At 39.0% G+C, this 15,354-nt stretch overlaps 1 protein-coding gene across 1 annotated transcript in view; it reads right to left on the reverse strand.

Annotated features, from left to right (window-relative positions):
• Window positions 1-6,016: 6,016 nt before the first annotated feature.
• The window catches only part of nmnat2 (nicotinamide nucleotide adenylyltransferase 2), a 367,363-nt gene continuing 358,025 nt past the window's right edge, over window positions 6,017-15,354 (reverse strand). Inside the window, exons 10-11 of the mRNA XM_028811343.2 lie at window positions 12,246-12,313; window positions 6,017-7,622 (exon numbers count right to left, since the gene is read on the reverse strand). Coding sequence (XP_028667176.1) covers window positions 7,520-7,622; window positions 12,246-12,313 — 171 coding nt within the window. The 3' untranslated portion in view covers window positions 6,017-7,519. The remainder of the gene's footprint in view (window positions 7,623-12,245; window positions 12,314-15,354) is intronic.

The following is a 15,354-nucleotide window of genomic DNA, read 5'->3' on the forward strand; positions in this document are numbered from 1 at the left end:
CCATTGTATGGGTAGCCACACAGGGCACCTTACTTGGAATGAGTTTAGTTTCTTCTGTTCCTTATATGACAACAAACCATTAATAAAAATAATTACAGAATTTTTAGCTTTGGAGTTACACCTTCCAAATCCTTCCTCTATACACTGCCACGTGATATAGCTTATCTCTAAACACTACCCATATCACAGGGAGAATGTGCAAATGTCTCACAGATTCAAACTCTGGAGCTGAGAGGCATCAGTGCTACCCACTGTACCAAAAGGAACATCTTTGTAAATGATATAAATTGTAACAAAAGAAATGCCTCCCCATTATGGTTTCAACTTTGCCCTAAAACGTTGGTGTCCTCACATCTGCATGCATAATAACCATATGTTTACTTCCAAAATCCATCACCAAATGACTGGCTTTTGCTGTGTATCCATGCAGCATCAGATGAAAAGCAGCTCATCACAGAACTGATTTAGAGTCCCCCAATTAACCTAACGTGAATGTGTTTGGGATGTGGGAAGAAGCCAAGGGACGTGCAGGAAAGTCACCCTCCAGAGCAGTGAGGCTGCAATGCTGACCATTGTGCCACTGTTTAATTTTCAGACTGTAAAAATGGACAGTATTTCAACATTTCTAATTTAAGTATAGTAGCGGTACAGGCAAGTAAATTATGATGCCATCAGGGCTTCTTACAAGTTATCAGAGCTAGGAGAGGACGGCAAGAACATTTATAATTGAGCAGAGACACTGATCTTGCCTATACTCTATAGTAGAACCTCAAATATTAACCACCTTAATGGCCAGGAAGGATAGCCGCATAGCAGAAATATCAGACAAAGAGTAACATAATAAAACCGTCCATCACTAATTGCTAGCATCTCCTGAATAGAGTAGCTGTGGGTGAGCTCACATATCCAGTGTGTTGAGATGCCCTTGCTTTACAGGCTCCAGCCCTGCTTAAATTTATTTCCAATGATTTGACATTGGAAGTTACCCCCGCCATGAGGCATTAATGAGTTAAAAAACATACAGAACATGTCTGAAGCTGAGTCCAGGGAATAGATGCAGAGAAAAAGCCACACCATCAGCAGAAATTGGACACTCTATTGATCTGTACATCCTATCATCAGCAGTTATGGGCTTTGGAAAGGAGGTGTCAGCTGCAGCTCTCTTTAGTGTTGCTGCTGGAGGGAGGCACACCAAGCGTGTCTGATAAAACATGCTGCAAATGTCTCTTTAAAAGGCTCCTCAGGCCTGAAACAGCCGCAATCAGTTCAAAACTCAAAATGCATTTCCGTGCCGAATAATGAATGAAAATAAGGATTTCCTCTGACAGCAGCAGTGGGTTTTTCTTTTTCACTTTTATTAATCTAAATGGGAGGAACACTATAGAACAAATAGCAATCGTTTTTTTTTTACTAGGCTTATTTTTTGTTGAGTACAATGTACTATTACAAACAAGGAAGAAAGAAAAAAAAAAGTAAAGTTACACCTTGAAAAACACATTGCCCTTAAGAATATAATGTAACATCAGGACAGGAATAATTCAATCGGCAGACCTTCTCATTGAGGTTTGCACATCCATCCAGTTTTTTGTCTTCTCTCACCTAAGGCCATAATGACATATTCTCTCCTTCTCACTGAGTGTAAAACTTTAAAACATGTTAACACTCATCATGTCTGCTTTACAATCTTTTGTCATTTTTTTCTCTATTATACAGTACATATACAGTAGACTACTTACAGGGTATAGAAAAGAGAAACACCCAGAGACAAAGAAGAATTAAGCCTTTTGTTTCCAATAGTCATGCATCATTGTGTTAAGTGGAGCTGCTGCTATAAAAATAAAAATAATTCTAATCTGCATTATGAGTCTAATCTGAGGTTAAAACAGGTGTTAGGCAGACAAAAGAAACAGCATTCGAATAATCTCTGCTTAAAAACATTCAATGAACTTCACTGGGAGTGCAAGTTGTGAAAAAGGAAGCCACATTTTCAGTGGAAGGGGTGAAGAATACACCCCGGCCTCTCGAAAGTCTTCCTACATGACTAGAACTGGGCTCTAGCAGAGGTTTGGGGTATTCATCTGGAGCCCATAACTACAGACATGTCGCTGGCCTCTGACTCTTTCACTCTTTTGGAGTCACATCAGTAACTTGTGGGCCCATGGTTGCCTTTTCCATTTCTTGCATTTTTCATCAAACTGTGATCCTCCATTTTGTGAGTTATGATGAGTAGATTTAAAAAACGTATGAAAAAATGCCTGACTGCCTTATGCTATTGTGGAAGGTAGAACTGGTAATTATATTGTTTGGGTGGATCTATGATAAACTGAACCACCTTGATAAATCTGTAGGTAAGCAGAGTGTCAGGAAGGATCTCACAGATCCAAACAATTAAAGTGGCTCTATAAGTAAGTATCCCTTTAGTAACTGATCTTTTAGGTAACTACACATTAAGATGGATCTACTGCTAACCATATACTTAGGACGGATCTGCTAGTAACCATGCCTTTGGAATTGAGCTGCTGTTAAGTCAGAAAGTTAAGATGGATCCATTGGTAACCATACCTTTAGGATGGATCTGACAGTAACCATTTTATTATGACAGATCAGCCAGCAACCTGTTTACATAAGCTACTAATAACCACATTATTAGGACAGATCTTCCAGAAACAATAAAATTAAGATAGATTGGCAGGTCAACATGATGTTAAGAAGGATTTCAAGATAATCACATCAAGACCTACCAAGAGAATTGTCTTTTCAAAATCATACCATTAGGATTGATTGCCGAGGAACCACACCATTAGCATGGCTCATGTAGTAACCGTATAGCTGAATTGGCTGTTGGTGACGATTGTTATAATAACCAATGCGATTTAAAAATAATGCAGATTTGTAACCTCTGGGTATTGTTGTTCACTCTTAAATGGAAAAAGTGTTAGTGCAGAATCCTCTTGTTCACTTTTGTCTCAGGTAAGTTCAGTTCTTTTAAGGAGGCTGTAATGAATGCAGGAACTCCTGTGTCTTCTTTAATGCTGTATTAATAAACCAATAAACAGTATAAGCTAAGCTCTATTTGTAAGGCATTTTTTTTTATTTTTAAGAAACATTTGACTACAACTAAACTTCACACAGATAATGTAAGTGCAAGTATCCTGCAATAATAACATTAATATTCAAAACATGCAGGTGACGAGCTGGGCATACAATAGGTGCTTTATTCTGTTAAATTAAAGTCTATATTTTGATAAAGATAACATTATTTTTATAAACTCTAGTCATAGATTTGTGCTCTACATACTACAGCATATTTAGAGCTAGAATAAACAAACTGGTGCTATAGTACTTTACAAATGATTATTGAATTAGTTTGAGTCTTTGACCAGGCAATGATGGATTGTTGAAGGATACTCATGGATGTGTCCTTATTTGAAAGCTTTGCTGGTAAACACTGTTAAATATAATATTCCGTCTAAGCGATAAATTTGTATAAGTTCACTTAGGATGAACTGAAGATTCAAAGACTATTGTGTTAAACTGCATCTCGCTGATGAGGCTGAAAAAAGCAGATCAGCAGTCTTTGGCATTAAGAGGATGGAGAAATGATGCAGCGGTTTACTCCTTGATTTCAGATTAGGTCAAAACACCCAGGTACTCATGGTGTGAAACACATGGGCTGACACAGCAAAATGGTGGCAAAATTATTATTTTTATGAGGCCAAATCAAGACAAAAGTGCACTTTTTTAGTATTTCATTCATTCATTTCTTTCCCTTTAGAATTTTACAAGAACTTCAATCTACTGTGATAGCACAGGTAAGAAAGCAGGAATACTCTGTGCATAAAATGCTCTTACAAAACACATTCAGAGACATTCAGCTATTAGCATTGTATGTTGTTGGAATAGAAAGGCAAAATGTGCATTACGCCAGCACACGGAGACCATGCAAACTCCACAGAGAAAGCATTTTCGATTGTTTCCTGGGAGTTGAGTGCCTCTTCTGGCTTTATCACTGCAATAGTTCTACAAATGGAAAGATTAATGACCCAGGGCAGGGGTAGGCAACGTCGGTCCTGGTGAGCCGCAGTATGTGCAGGTTTTTGTTCCAACCCAGTTCCTTAACGAGAACTCAATTATTGCTGATGAAGCACATATTGCTTAAGTGACATTTTGATGCTTCATTTTAGTGGTCTCTTGTTAAGGTTCTCCAACCTTAATTGCTTATTTCAATCTTAAACTGCTGCATTCAGTGTTTTAATTGCTCCTTATTAGCAATAAGATGTAAAAGACAAAGCAGCCAGCAGTTCTCCAGCTAGCTTTTTTCCAATTACATCTGTGTGTGTTCATCATGCACTGTTTGATTTAATAAAACACTTAATAGAAAAATGTGACAGACTGAAAATGATCTGTTTTAGGCTTCATATCATTTGGATGATATCTTTGGAAAGGAAAAAAATCTACGATATAACAGCCTTACATTGCACAGACTAACAAGCCATAAAATTAAATAAGGTCTGAGATTGGCAATGATTGGTTTCTAATTAAGCAATTGGGTTGGAATGAAAATCTGTAGCCACTGCGGCTCAGCAGGACCGACGTTGCCTACCCCTGACCCAGGGTCAAGCAAGTGGCTTCTGGATTTGGAACAGGTTTAGATAAACACCACCATCTATCACACATGTAATGTCTTCAAAATTGTCACCTATGGCAAAAGCATAGGCTAAACACAGTAGTGAGAAAGTCAGACAATAACTATACTATAAGTGCTAACCTAATTGTTCAATTTTCATTTAGATGCATAACACGTGGCACTCTTTCCAGAGTGTGCCCCCCAGCTTCTCTACCGTCAATTCCAATGGGAGGTCTTAAAGCAGAAGAAACCATTGATTAGGTTGAATGCTCCTGCTTCCTGTCCCTCTTCTGTCATCATGCAGATCATCGCCTCTCTCAAAAGATGACTTACACACATTTTTTCTAAGTGCTAATAGCATGTGCAGCAGTGAACATGAGGTTTAAATGAGGTTAAAATATTAAATACAAATAAACTTTCCTGCTACTGTATATGATTCAGTGCAACTTATTGGTTTCACCTGGATCTTTCTCTGTATGTTACGTTGGATTCTTTCAAGACAATTGGTCTGGCAATAAAGTTCCAGGATTAATCCATCCATCTCTGATCCTGCTTAGTCCAGTTATGGGCTGCAAATCCAAGAGTCTACCCATACAGCATCAGCAAACAACCCTGGATTGGATGGCAGTCCATCATAGCTATGCAGTTCTTGCAACAACAACAACAGCAACAAGAAATGCCACAATGGGCTTTAACACACACTCTTTCTTGAAAAGGCCTTGCCTCTCTATGTAGACAAGAAAAAAAAACCCAAAAAACTAATAGGACAAAAAAATGGAAGAAATCTTAGGAAAGGCAATTCAGAGAGTGAGAGAGAGAGAGAGAGAGAGACCCCTTCCCAGGTAGGTGGGTCACGAAATGGGTGTCACAAGATGGACTAAATACAATGCACAAAACAGAACACAAGTAATCTCTTACAATACTGTACCAGAGTTGAACCAATTTAATTTTAAGATAACCCTCAAAGCGTGCATTGGCTAAGGTCACAGGAGTCATAATCCTGATTTGAAAAGCCAGTTAACTCAAAAGCCTCTCTTATTGATGCAAGAAGAGTTCCTTTTGCTGACATTTCCAGTTTTATACGAACAAAATATCCAAGTGTTTCCAAAAAAAAAAAGAGAAGAAAAAGATACAGGCATAATGGACAGAGTCAGCACTACAGTATGGCAGTGTGTGTTTATAAAGCTGTTAACCACAACATGCATGTGTCCTTGGAACAAAAGTAACCAATATCATAATAAAGTGAAACTTTTAAGATAAAACTTGACAATGAATTTGTAAACCTATTCAGTTACAGCCAATACTTGAGTAATGATCTTCCAATTAAGGCAAGCCTTCAGTCTGAAATGGCACCTTCTTGTCTGTGGGTCCTGGAAAGATGATGTTAACAAGCTAGGCTTTCATACGTAGGGCTGTTACAATGGACTAATTCACAAGTTTCAGCGAAGTCAGTAAAATTAACGATGATGAATTTTTGAAATATTCCTCAGGATTCATCATCATCAGTTCAGGTTATGATTAAGGATGATGTTAATGATGACAAGTGTAAGGTTAATGAAAATTTAAAAGATGTTGTCAATGCAGAGGCAGTCATGTCAGAGCTCTCAGTTCTACAGCCACATCGTAATCAGCCGTCAGACTAGAAAGATCTTAGTAAGCCAGTGATTCTCTATGCTCACACAGGCTGTGGATAATACCAGGCCAAATAAGAACATTTTAACATACGATATTTAGTAGTATTCCCTATTAAATGTCACTCATTTCTGAGGACTCTTTCATTGCCATATGAATTTCTGTGTTTAAGTTCGTGATGTAAGACTTAATCATTGCAATGTAAAAACCAAGATCATCTGCTACGAACAATACTACATTAAAAAGGTCTACCTCCTTCATTAAGTAATGCAGCCTAAATATCAAATGAGATTTTCCAGTACTGTCCCAATAACCCAAGAATCTGCTTGGCTTTCCAAAACCTCTGACTGCATCTGTGAGCCACACTGAAAGACACATGCAGCATGATGATAATTGGATACGTTTAAGTTATATCTCTTCATAGCCTGGAAAAAGTGGATTCAGAAAAATGGATGGAGAGATTATCAGAAAATAACAGACACATAACTGTACATGTAGAAGGTTCAACCAAATGAGAAAAAACAGAACTGACTGACAGGAAGAGATTGGCAGTGGCACACATGCTGGAATGCAAAACCCAAGCAAACGTTACCACAATAACCTCCATCCTGGAACCTTGTTGTCAAACCTCCAAAGTGACACAGAGTAACATAAAAACATCTTGAATGGCAGTAAGCGCTGACACTGTAGTCAGGGAGGAACAGCAATACCTCAGTTACAGTGGCCAGAGAGCAAGAGAATGCACCAGCAAGTGTGAGGTCACCTTGTTGACTCAAGGTCCCATTAGTAATTATTGAATATTTTCACTATGGATTATAAATATATTTTATAATTAAAAGTTTCATGCTAAGAAAGAACTATATGCACATGCAGCATGAAATAAAGAGCAAAAGCTAAAAGAGCATTGTACAAGAAAAACAGTACTTATACCCCAGCCCAACAAACGCAGCCCACCCCAGCCCCTACCCCCCAAGCAGCCCCTAGCATGCACAGAAGAAAGCCAATTCAAGAACAACTGGATTCTGTGCTGTATTTTACAATGTGGTACCCCTGCGGGGTTCCCAAGTTGCTATGTTATACTTTGGACAAACAGTGACACCAAAAGGCTGCTGAACATGGAAAGCAATAGAGCAGCAGGGGATTGGAATTACACAGAAAGAAGAAGAAGAAGAGAGTGACAGAGAAAAACTAAAGGCCGTATCAGGGAGAAAGAGCAAGACGGAGAGATCATGACACGGAGATGGAGAAGAAGTCAGGCCTCTATCCAGATGTGTTTATGTACAGCTGACTCTGCAAGATGTAGTCAATAACTGGTTGGCTCAAGTAATCCACTACATGACCATCTCCATGTTGTAAGGCCAGTCTACAGAGAAAAAAGAAAGGACAACAAGTGTTTAGCATCACCACTTTAATACACTTTTTTAATAAACAAAAGCACTTTTTGTATCATTAATAGTAATGATTTCTCATTAGCTTTTTATACAGTCCAGACCCACATTACAGTTGAAAAACTGATTGATCCAATGTGTTTGTGAACACTAACTTGGTAGGGTGGATTCTGGACTTTTTAACAAGCAGAACACAAAGCATGAGTGTTAATGACTTAGAGTCTTAACACATCTATGGGGACACCTCAAGGTTGCTGACTGTCACCTCTTTCGTTTATTGTGTACACAAAGGACTGCAGGACTTCACACAAGGGCAGATGTATCCTGAAATCTGCCAAGGACTCTGTAATTTTGAGACTTTTAAAAAAAAAAAATAAGGAGGACAGCCATGGACCTGATTAAGTTTGTTCAAGGATGTGATCATTCATTTATACAGAAAAATATCTCTGAGACAAAGGATATGGTTGTACAACTCAAGAGCACCCCTCCTCTCACTCTCTCAGCATTTTATAAATGGGAGACAGTGGACATGGTAGAGCACTGCAAATATCTGGGAACAATCTACTATATAATAAAACACTAAGGTCATTCTGCCCAGTCCCTCAAAGCAATCTGATTGGTCAGTTTGGCTTTGGAAATCCAAGTGTGAGACACACAAGGAGAAATAATGGTGTATGAGGCATACGGAGATAGTCGCCTTCAAAGACGTTAAGTATAAAACCAGACAGGAGGTGAGAAAGACATTGTGTATATAATGACAGAGTCTGAGAAGCAGGCTTTATGGGAACACTGTTCAAGAGAAGTTCAAACACAGGGCAAAGGAGCTGAAGGCACATAAAGGGCAAGACATAGCAAATATGTTTTAATTATTTTATTACCTGTCTTTGACAGACACTAACTTTTGATCTCAACATAGAATGAATTGGTAAGAAGGGGCAGACTCAGCTTTGATTTCCAAGGAAAGTAAATTGTTTTAATGTGGGCAAAACATAAAAAAACATTTTTATAACTCCTTTATTGAATCTCCAGTTACATTTGCTTTATATGCTGGTTTGGTGACCTCAGCATTAAGAACATAAACCATAATAAAGTCTCTTGGAATTCTTATGAGATTCTGGTAACACAGTTTATGAAACATCACAAAACTTTACATCACAAGTCAGTCCTTATTCTAATAATTGTTTACTCTGGTGAGCATGAGTCTAGATATCTCAATGTATTTATATTTTGAAGGCTCATATAAATGAAATGTCTATGCATCCATGCATTTTCAAGTACTTTTAGTTCAATGTATGATTAAGAGGGAGGACAGGAGCTTGTGACACAAAGCAGGGTGTCTGGGAGAGTGCTACTCCATTTCAGGTCACAATCATGCTCCCACAATCACTTCTTCTGGGCCTATTTACAGGCTTCACTTAACGTAACAGGCATTTCTTTGACTTTACATACCAACGTTCTCAAACCTGTTTTAGGATCTTGGGAGGTCACAGCCTATGCCATCAGCACCAGCCACAAAGCAAATGTCTCTAGCCCACCAAAGGACCCACTCACACAAATACACCCAAATACCTGCACATACACTCAGACTCATGGAGTGTTGTCAATTAACTTGACTTGCACATCTTTGGAAATGGTGAAGGATAAAATGATAGACACAGGGAGAACAAGAATATGCAAACTTCACATGGACAATGACCAGGAGCAGGATTCAAATCCAGGACCCCAACCACTGTACTGTCCATATCTGTAGAATGTTGAGATGTTGAAGGAAAACCAGAATACTTAGAGAGAAGCCCACACAGACAGTGGCCAAGCCTGAATTCAAAATGTGTCTCCCAATATGACTTGCAAAATGTCTGAAGTCTCAAGACATGGACCAGAATTCAGTAACATTTTTGGCTTGAAAAATGAATCTTTCCAGTAAGTTTTAAGTACTAGGGTGCTGTACCGTGTTAGCCATTATGAATGTAGAGAAAAGCCAAGCTGGAAAGCTTGCATATTGTAATCTTTCTAGTTAGCCAATAAAAGGTGTCATTTTGCTTGGCTTTTCTCTACAGTAAGTTTTAAGATATTTCTTCAAATTGGGACACCAGCATCCATTAGTTCTGTTACAAAGCACACTTTGGAATGTAATTTCATGTCGGAAACTAATATATACCATGATTGTGATGAAATAACTTCTACTCGAAAAATACTGAACTTGTCCTTTAATATTTTTCAGGTTGTAGCATAAACATGGATAGAGGTTACTGAAGCATTATTTTATATACTCATGTAATATACCTTTTTAAAATAAATAATTGCTAGTACAATCGGACTAATCAATTAGTCAATAAGAGGAATCAGATGATTTTCATGCATTGTCTATGATCAAACAATCAACTTACAAGAGCTCAATTGCTTTGTGACCTTATGAGATTAACAATGTGGAACAAGTTAATTCTCAGGAGCCACCATCTAGCATTGGATTTAGAAATTTTCAATTGTAAAGGAGGCTAATAAGATGTTAGATTGCATACCATGATGTATAGAGTAAAAGTCAAAGGAGATTATAATCAGGCTATGGAAAGCACTCATCTCGAATATACAGTGTGCAGTTTCAGTCCCCATAAAACAGAAATGGCAGTGCTAGGTAAGGTACAGAGGAGAGCAACTAAACTGATTTTAGGACTCCAAGGTATGGGCTTTGAGGGAAGATTATAGGAGGTATATCTTTTGGGGACTGTTAAAACTCAACTTGTTTAATTGGAGAAATTAGATGAAAAGGATTAACAAGCCTGTTGGGGTGAAAGGCCTTGTTCTAATATTCAAAAGCTGCCAAGGCTGTTTGCTTGTAGAAAAAGAAGTACATACTCAATTATACCACAGCGCTGCACTTATAAAGTGTATTACAAGTGGTGCTCACTGCAGAAAGGCACTGGATACAACAGTTTATTTGAAGTTGGTGTCCTTTAAACAGAAAGGCTTTACATATTCTTATGCAATTATTGTGATAAATTGACTGAACTGTCATCCACAGACACTAAATAGCAATCCTTTCATACACCTAAATGTCACACTTAAGTGGACTTTATACAATCATTAGACAATATAGATGAGAACAGGCCATTCAACACAAGAAAGCCTGCTATTCCTATCCACTTAATTCTCTAAAATAACACCAAGATTAGTTTTGAAAGTCCCTAAACTCTTAATGTCTACCACACTACTTGGTAACTTATTCTATGTGTTTACGGTTCTCTAAGTAAAGAAAAACTTCTTAAGGTTTTCACGAAATTTACAAGTTTACAACTGTGTCCCTGTGTCCTTGATGAACTCATATTAAAATAACAGTCTCAACCCACTGTACTAATTCTCTTCATAATTTTAATTTCAATCATATCTCCTCTTAATCTTCGTTTGCTTAAACTGTAAAGGCTCAGTTCTTTTAATCTTTCTTCATAATTCATCCTCTGCAGCCTTGGAATCAGCTTAGTCGCTCTTCTCTGGACATTTTCTAGTGCTGCTATGTCCTTTTTTGTAGCCTGGAGACCAAAACTGCACACAGTACTCAAGATGAGGCCTCACCAGTGCATTGTAAAACTTGAGCAGAATCTCCTTGGACTTGTACCTTACACATTGTGCTATGTGACCTAACATTCTGTTAGCCTTTTTAATGGCTTCTGAACACTGTCTTGGACTTGTAAAACAATTTGGGAGTAGTGACCCCTAGAAAGACCTAGATAAAATAATAGCAAGGTTGTTTGCCTTTAGTTGTATTTTGGTCATTAATTCTTTCACTACTTTTCATGGTCATCTTACCTTCATGGATACATTAAGTTTAACTGTAGCTCCCTACCTTAACTCTTTCAGTTCAATTTATTAATATATCACATTACTTACGAAAGCACTAAATATGACACTAGTATGAAATTAACGTGATATTGTATCATGCAGATGCTTCAGAAGAGTAACTTCTGGGCTTACTTGTGGTGAGCGATACCACTCTGGAGCAAGAAGGGGCTCTGTTACTAACTATGTTGTCTCTTTATTCGCCTGCAACGACAGGAATCGAACTCCGCCCCTTCTGGTCAGATCACTATAAAAGCCCAGATGCCTCAGAGAGAGTCGTCTCAATCTGATCCTGAATTGCAACCTGACTGAAGCTTTCGGACAAGAGCCGCTCTACCACGAGAGTTGAGAAGACTGTCATTTATTTCTGTTGCCTTTGCTAGTTTTGAATCATCAAGAGCATGTTTTCTTTATAATCTTTAAGTGAGGATTAAAAGGTGTGTCCTGATTGGCACCCCAACACTTCCTTGAATTCCTCGAGGGTCCTTCCACCTGTGCACAATAGTTTATTTGAAAAGATTTATATTACATTAACAAGAAAAAAATCATTAGTTCCACTTGAAAATGCTGAATAAAATCAGTTGTTTTTTGGAAGGCATTTGGTTGCATAATTGCAGATTTTTGCTCTGAAAGGTTCATTAAATGTTGATCACAATTATTATTTTCATGTGCAGGAAGCATTTGTTCTCAAAAAGGCACAATTTACTTAAAATACACTAATGACAAAGCACAAAGAAAATACTGAAATGACAATTTGCAATACTCACCTACTCTTGGTAGAACTGACAATAGACATGGGGTGATTCATATCATCTTTCACAACAATAATATTATCCTGAAAGTAAAATAAAATATTTGTATTACACCATTTTTAAAGATACCACTATTAAATGTTCCAGCTGTGTCTCTTTTGAAGTAAAAAATCAATTCAATATACAGTAATCCCTCGCTATATTGCGCTTTGTCTTTCGCGGCTTCACTCTATCGCGGATTTTATATGTAAGCATATTTAAATATATATCGCGGATTTTTTGCTGGTTCGTGGATTTCTGCGGACAATGGGTCTTTTAATTTCTGGTACATGCTTCCTCAGTTGGTTTGCCCAGTTGATTTCATACAAGGGACGCTATTGGCAGATGGCTGAGAAGCTACCCAACCAGAGCACGTATTACATATTAAATAAAACTCCTCAAATATATTGTGAGCACGGGGGCTGTTTGCACCCCTAGAGGATACGGCCGCTCCTCAAAAAATGCTGAAAGATTACCTTCACATTGCTCTCTTCCTTGCTGGGCTTACATGTGGCTGCTTTGTGAAGCGATATGCTTCCTGCACGGTGCTTCGCATACTTAAAAGATCAAACAGCACGTATTGATTTTTGATTGTTTGCTTTTCTCTCTCTCTTGCTCTGACATTCTCTGCTCCTGACGAGGGGGTGTGAGCAGGGGGGCTGTTCGCACACCTAGATGATACGGACGCACGTCTAAAAATGCTGAAAGATTACCTTCACGTTGCTCCCTTCTGTGCAGCTGCTTTGTCAAGTGACATGCTTCCCGCACAGTGCTTCGCATACTTAAAAGCTCGAAGAGCACGTATTGATTTTTGATTGTTTGTTTTTCTCTGTCTCTCTATCTGACATTCTCTGCTCCTGACGGAGGGGGTGTGGGCAGAGGGGCTGTTCGCACACTGGCCTAGAGGATACGGACGCTCCTCTAAAAAATGCTGAAAGACTACCTTTATATTGCTCCCTTCCTTGCAGCTGCTTTGTCCAGCGGTGCTTCGCATTCTTAAAAGCCAAACAGCCCTCTCTCTCTCTGACATTCTCTGCTTCTGACGCGCACTCCTTTGAAGAGGAAGATATGTTTGCATTCTTTTAATTGTGAGATGGAACTGTCATCTCTGTCTTGTCATGGAGCACAGTTTAAACTTTTGAAAAAGAGTCAAATGTTTGTTTGCAGTGTTTGAATAAAGTTCCTGTCTCTCTACAACCTCCTGTGTTTCTGTGCAAATCTGTGACCCAAGCATGACAATATAAAAATAACCATATAAACATATGGTTTCTACTTCGCGGATTTTCACCTTTCGCGGGGGGTTCTGAAATGCAACCCCCGCAATCAAGGAGGGATTACTGTATACATTTTCTAATTTGTACAGATCAGGAGAGCATTACATCATACAACAAAACTCGTTCCTTCATTCAGCTCAGCAGTAAACGCTCTACTGTGCCACATTATCAGGGTGTCCTACTGCTGGCTGTGGATGGAGGTCCTGCCAGGACTGGAACTGTCGGTACAGGATGTGATGTGAAATGCCTGAATGAAGACCGCAGAGTTGGGAGTTTCCTGTCAGGATGTGTCAGTGCTGTAAAAATGGAATGACTTGGGGACAAACGCATAATGGCCGGACAGTGGGAGGAAAATAAGTTTGAAAAACATTTAATGCTGCTTGTGAGAAAATATGCTCCGATACATAATATTCTGAGGAAAACTGGGTATCCTAATATTTTAGACTGCATTTCCCTCAAAGTTGAGTGCTTCTACTATTGTGCTAGAGCTGCAGCATTGGTCTGTTGCAGGGTGGTGTAAATAACATTTTTTTAGTTTAACTCTAACATAGAACATAGTTTAACATAGAAAAGAAAACAAAATTATCTGCTTGCAAGTTTTAGATTTACTTTAAAAGAAATTAAAACAGAACAATGACAATGTCCCAAATAAAGGAATTTTCAAACAAATATTTCACTGTTGTTAAAACTAACATTAGCAAAGCTAAAACAAGTGAGTTGGTGGCTTCTGCTCTCCTACACAGAAGTATGTACAAGTCAGGAAAGGCCCCAAGTGGATGGACAGGCATCCCAGCTGAGAAAGAGAAAGATGCCGTACCCGAACAAGGCTCCCCAGATGGATCGATGAATGGACATCCCAGACGGGAAGCTCCAGGAAGATGGACAGGCATCCTGGTAGGATATATTTGGAGTACCTTCCCTGACCATGATAAAAAGGAAGGACTGTTTATTCCCCAAGGATGCTAGATGGCAGCAGCCCTGGTCGGAAACCAGTAGTGCATGCTGGGAAATGTAGTCTGGTAATGTAGTCCTGCTGGGGTCCGAGGGTGCTGTAGTGGGTTACACTCCCTGATATTTGGAAGTACTTCAAACGGGGAAAAGCCCTGGCACCAGAAGTACTCCCGGGTCCTCAATAAAAGGGACTGTGCTGCCTTGTCCGGGCGGAGTGGTGGCTCTGAGGCTAAGGATCTGCGCTGGTATCCCGAAGGTTGCCGGTTCGAATCCCCGTCACTGCCAAAAGAGATCCTACTCTGCTGGGCCCTTGAGCAAGGCCCTTAACCTGTAATTGCTCCAGGGGGCACTGTACAATGGCTGACCCTGCGCTGACCCCAAGGGGTATGCGAAAAAACTAACAAACACTGTTGTAAGTCGCTCTGGATAAGAGCGTCTGCTAAATGATGTAAATGTAAATGTAAGTCAGATCTGTGAGGAAGGAATGCAACACTTGACTGGATGAGAGCAGTGCAGTAGAGAGACAGAAGAAACAACTTGTTTTGTGCTTGTGTTTATGAGGTAACCTTGTCTTCTGTGTTTGAGTTTGCTGCCCCTTAGCTTTCATACCATGTATGATGGGATTAGTCTGTTTAAGATACGCATATCCTAAGTCACAGCATTCTGTTGAACTATTGGTGTATTTCACAGTATCAGAATAAATTTCATTAGCCAGACAACAATGGAGCACTAATAGAACTCCTAATTATCAACTGCTACTTCATACATTGCTGAAATCCTTAGTGTTGTAGGTGTCAACAGGGAACCCTGTGGTTCAGTTGTTGTCTAGATCATTCCTGATTCTGAATAAATGTCTGATT

This window comes from Erpetoichthys calabaricus, chromosome 10 (genome assembly GCF_900747795.2).
Source record: "Erpetoichthys calabaricus chromosome 10, fErpCal1.3, whole genome shotgun sequence".
Classification (NCBI taxonomy): domain Eukaryota; kingdom Metazoa; phylum Chordata; class Cladistia; order Polypteriformes; family Polypteridae; genus Erpetoichthys; species Erpetoichthys calabaricus.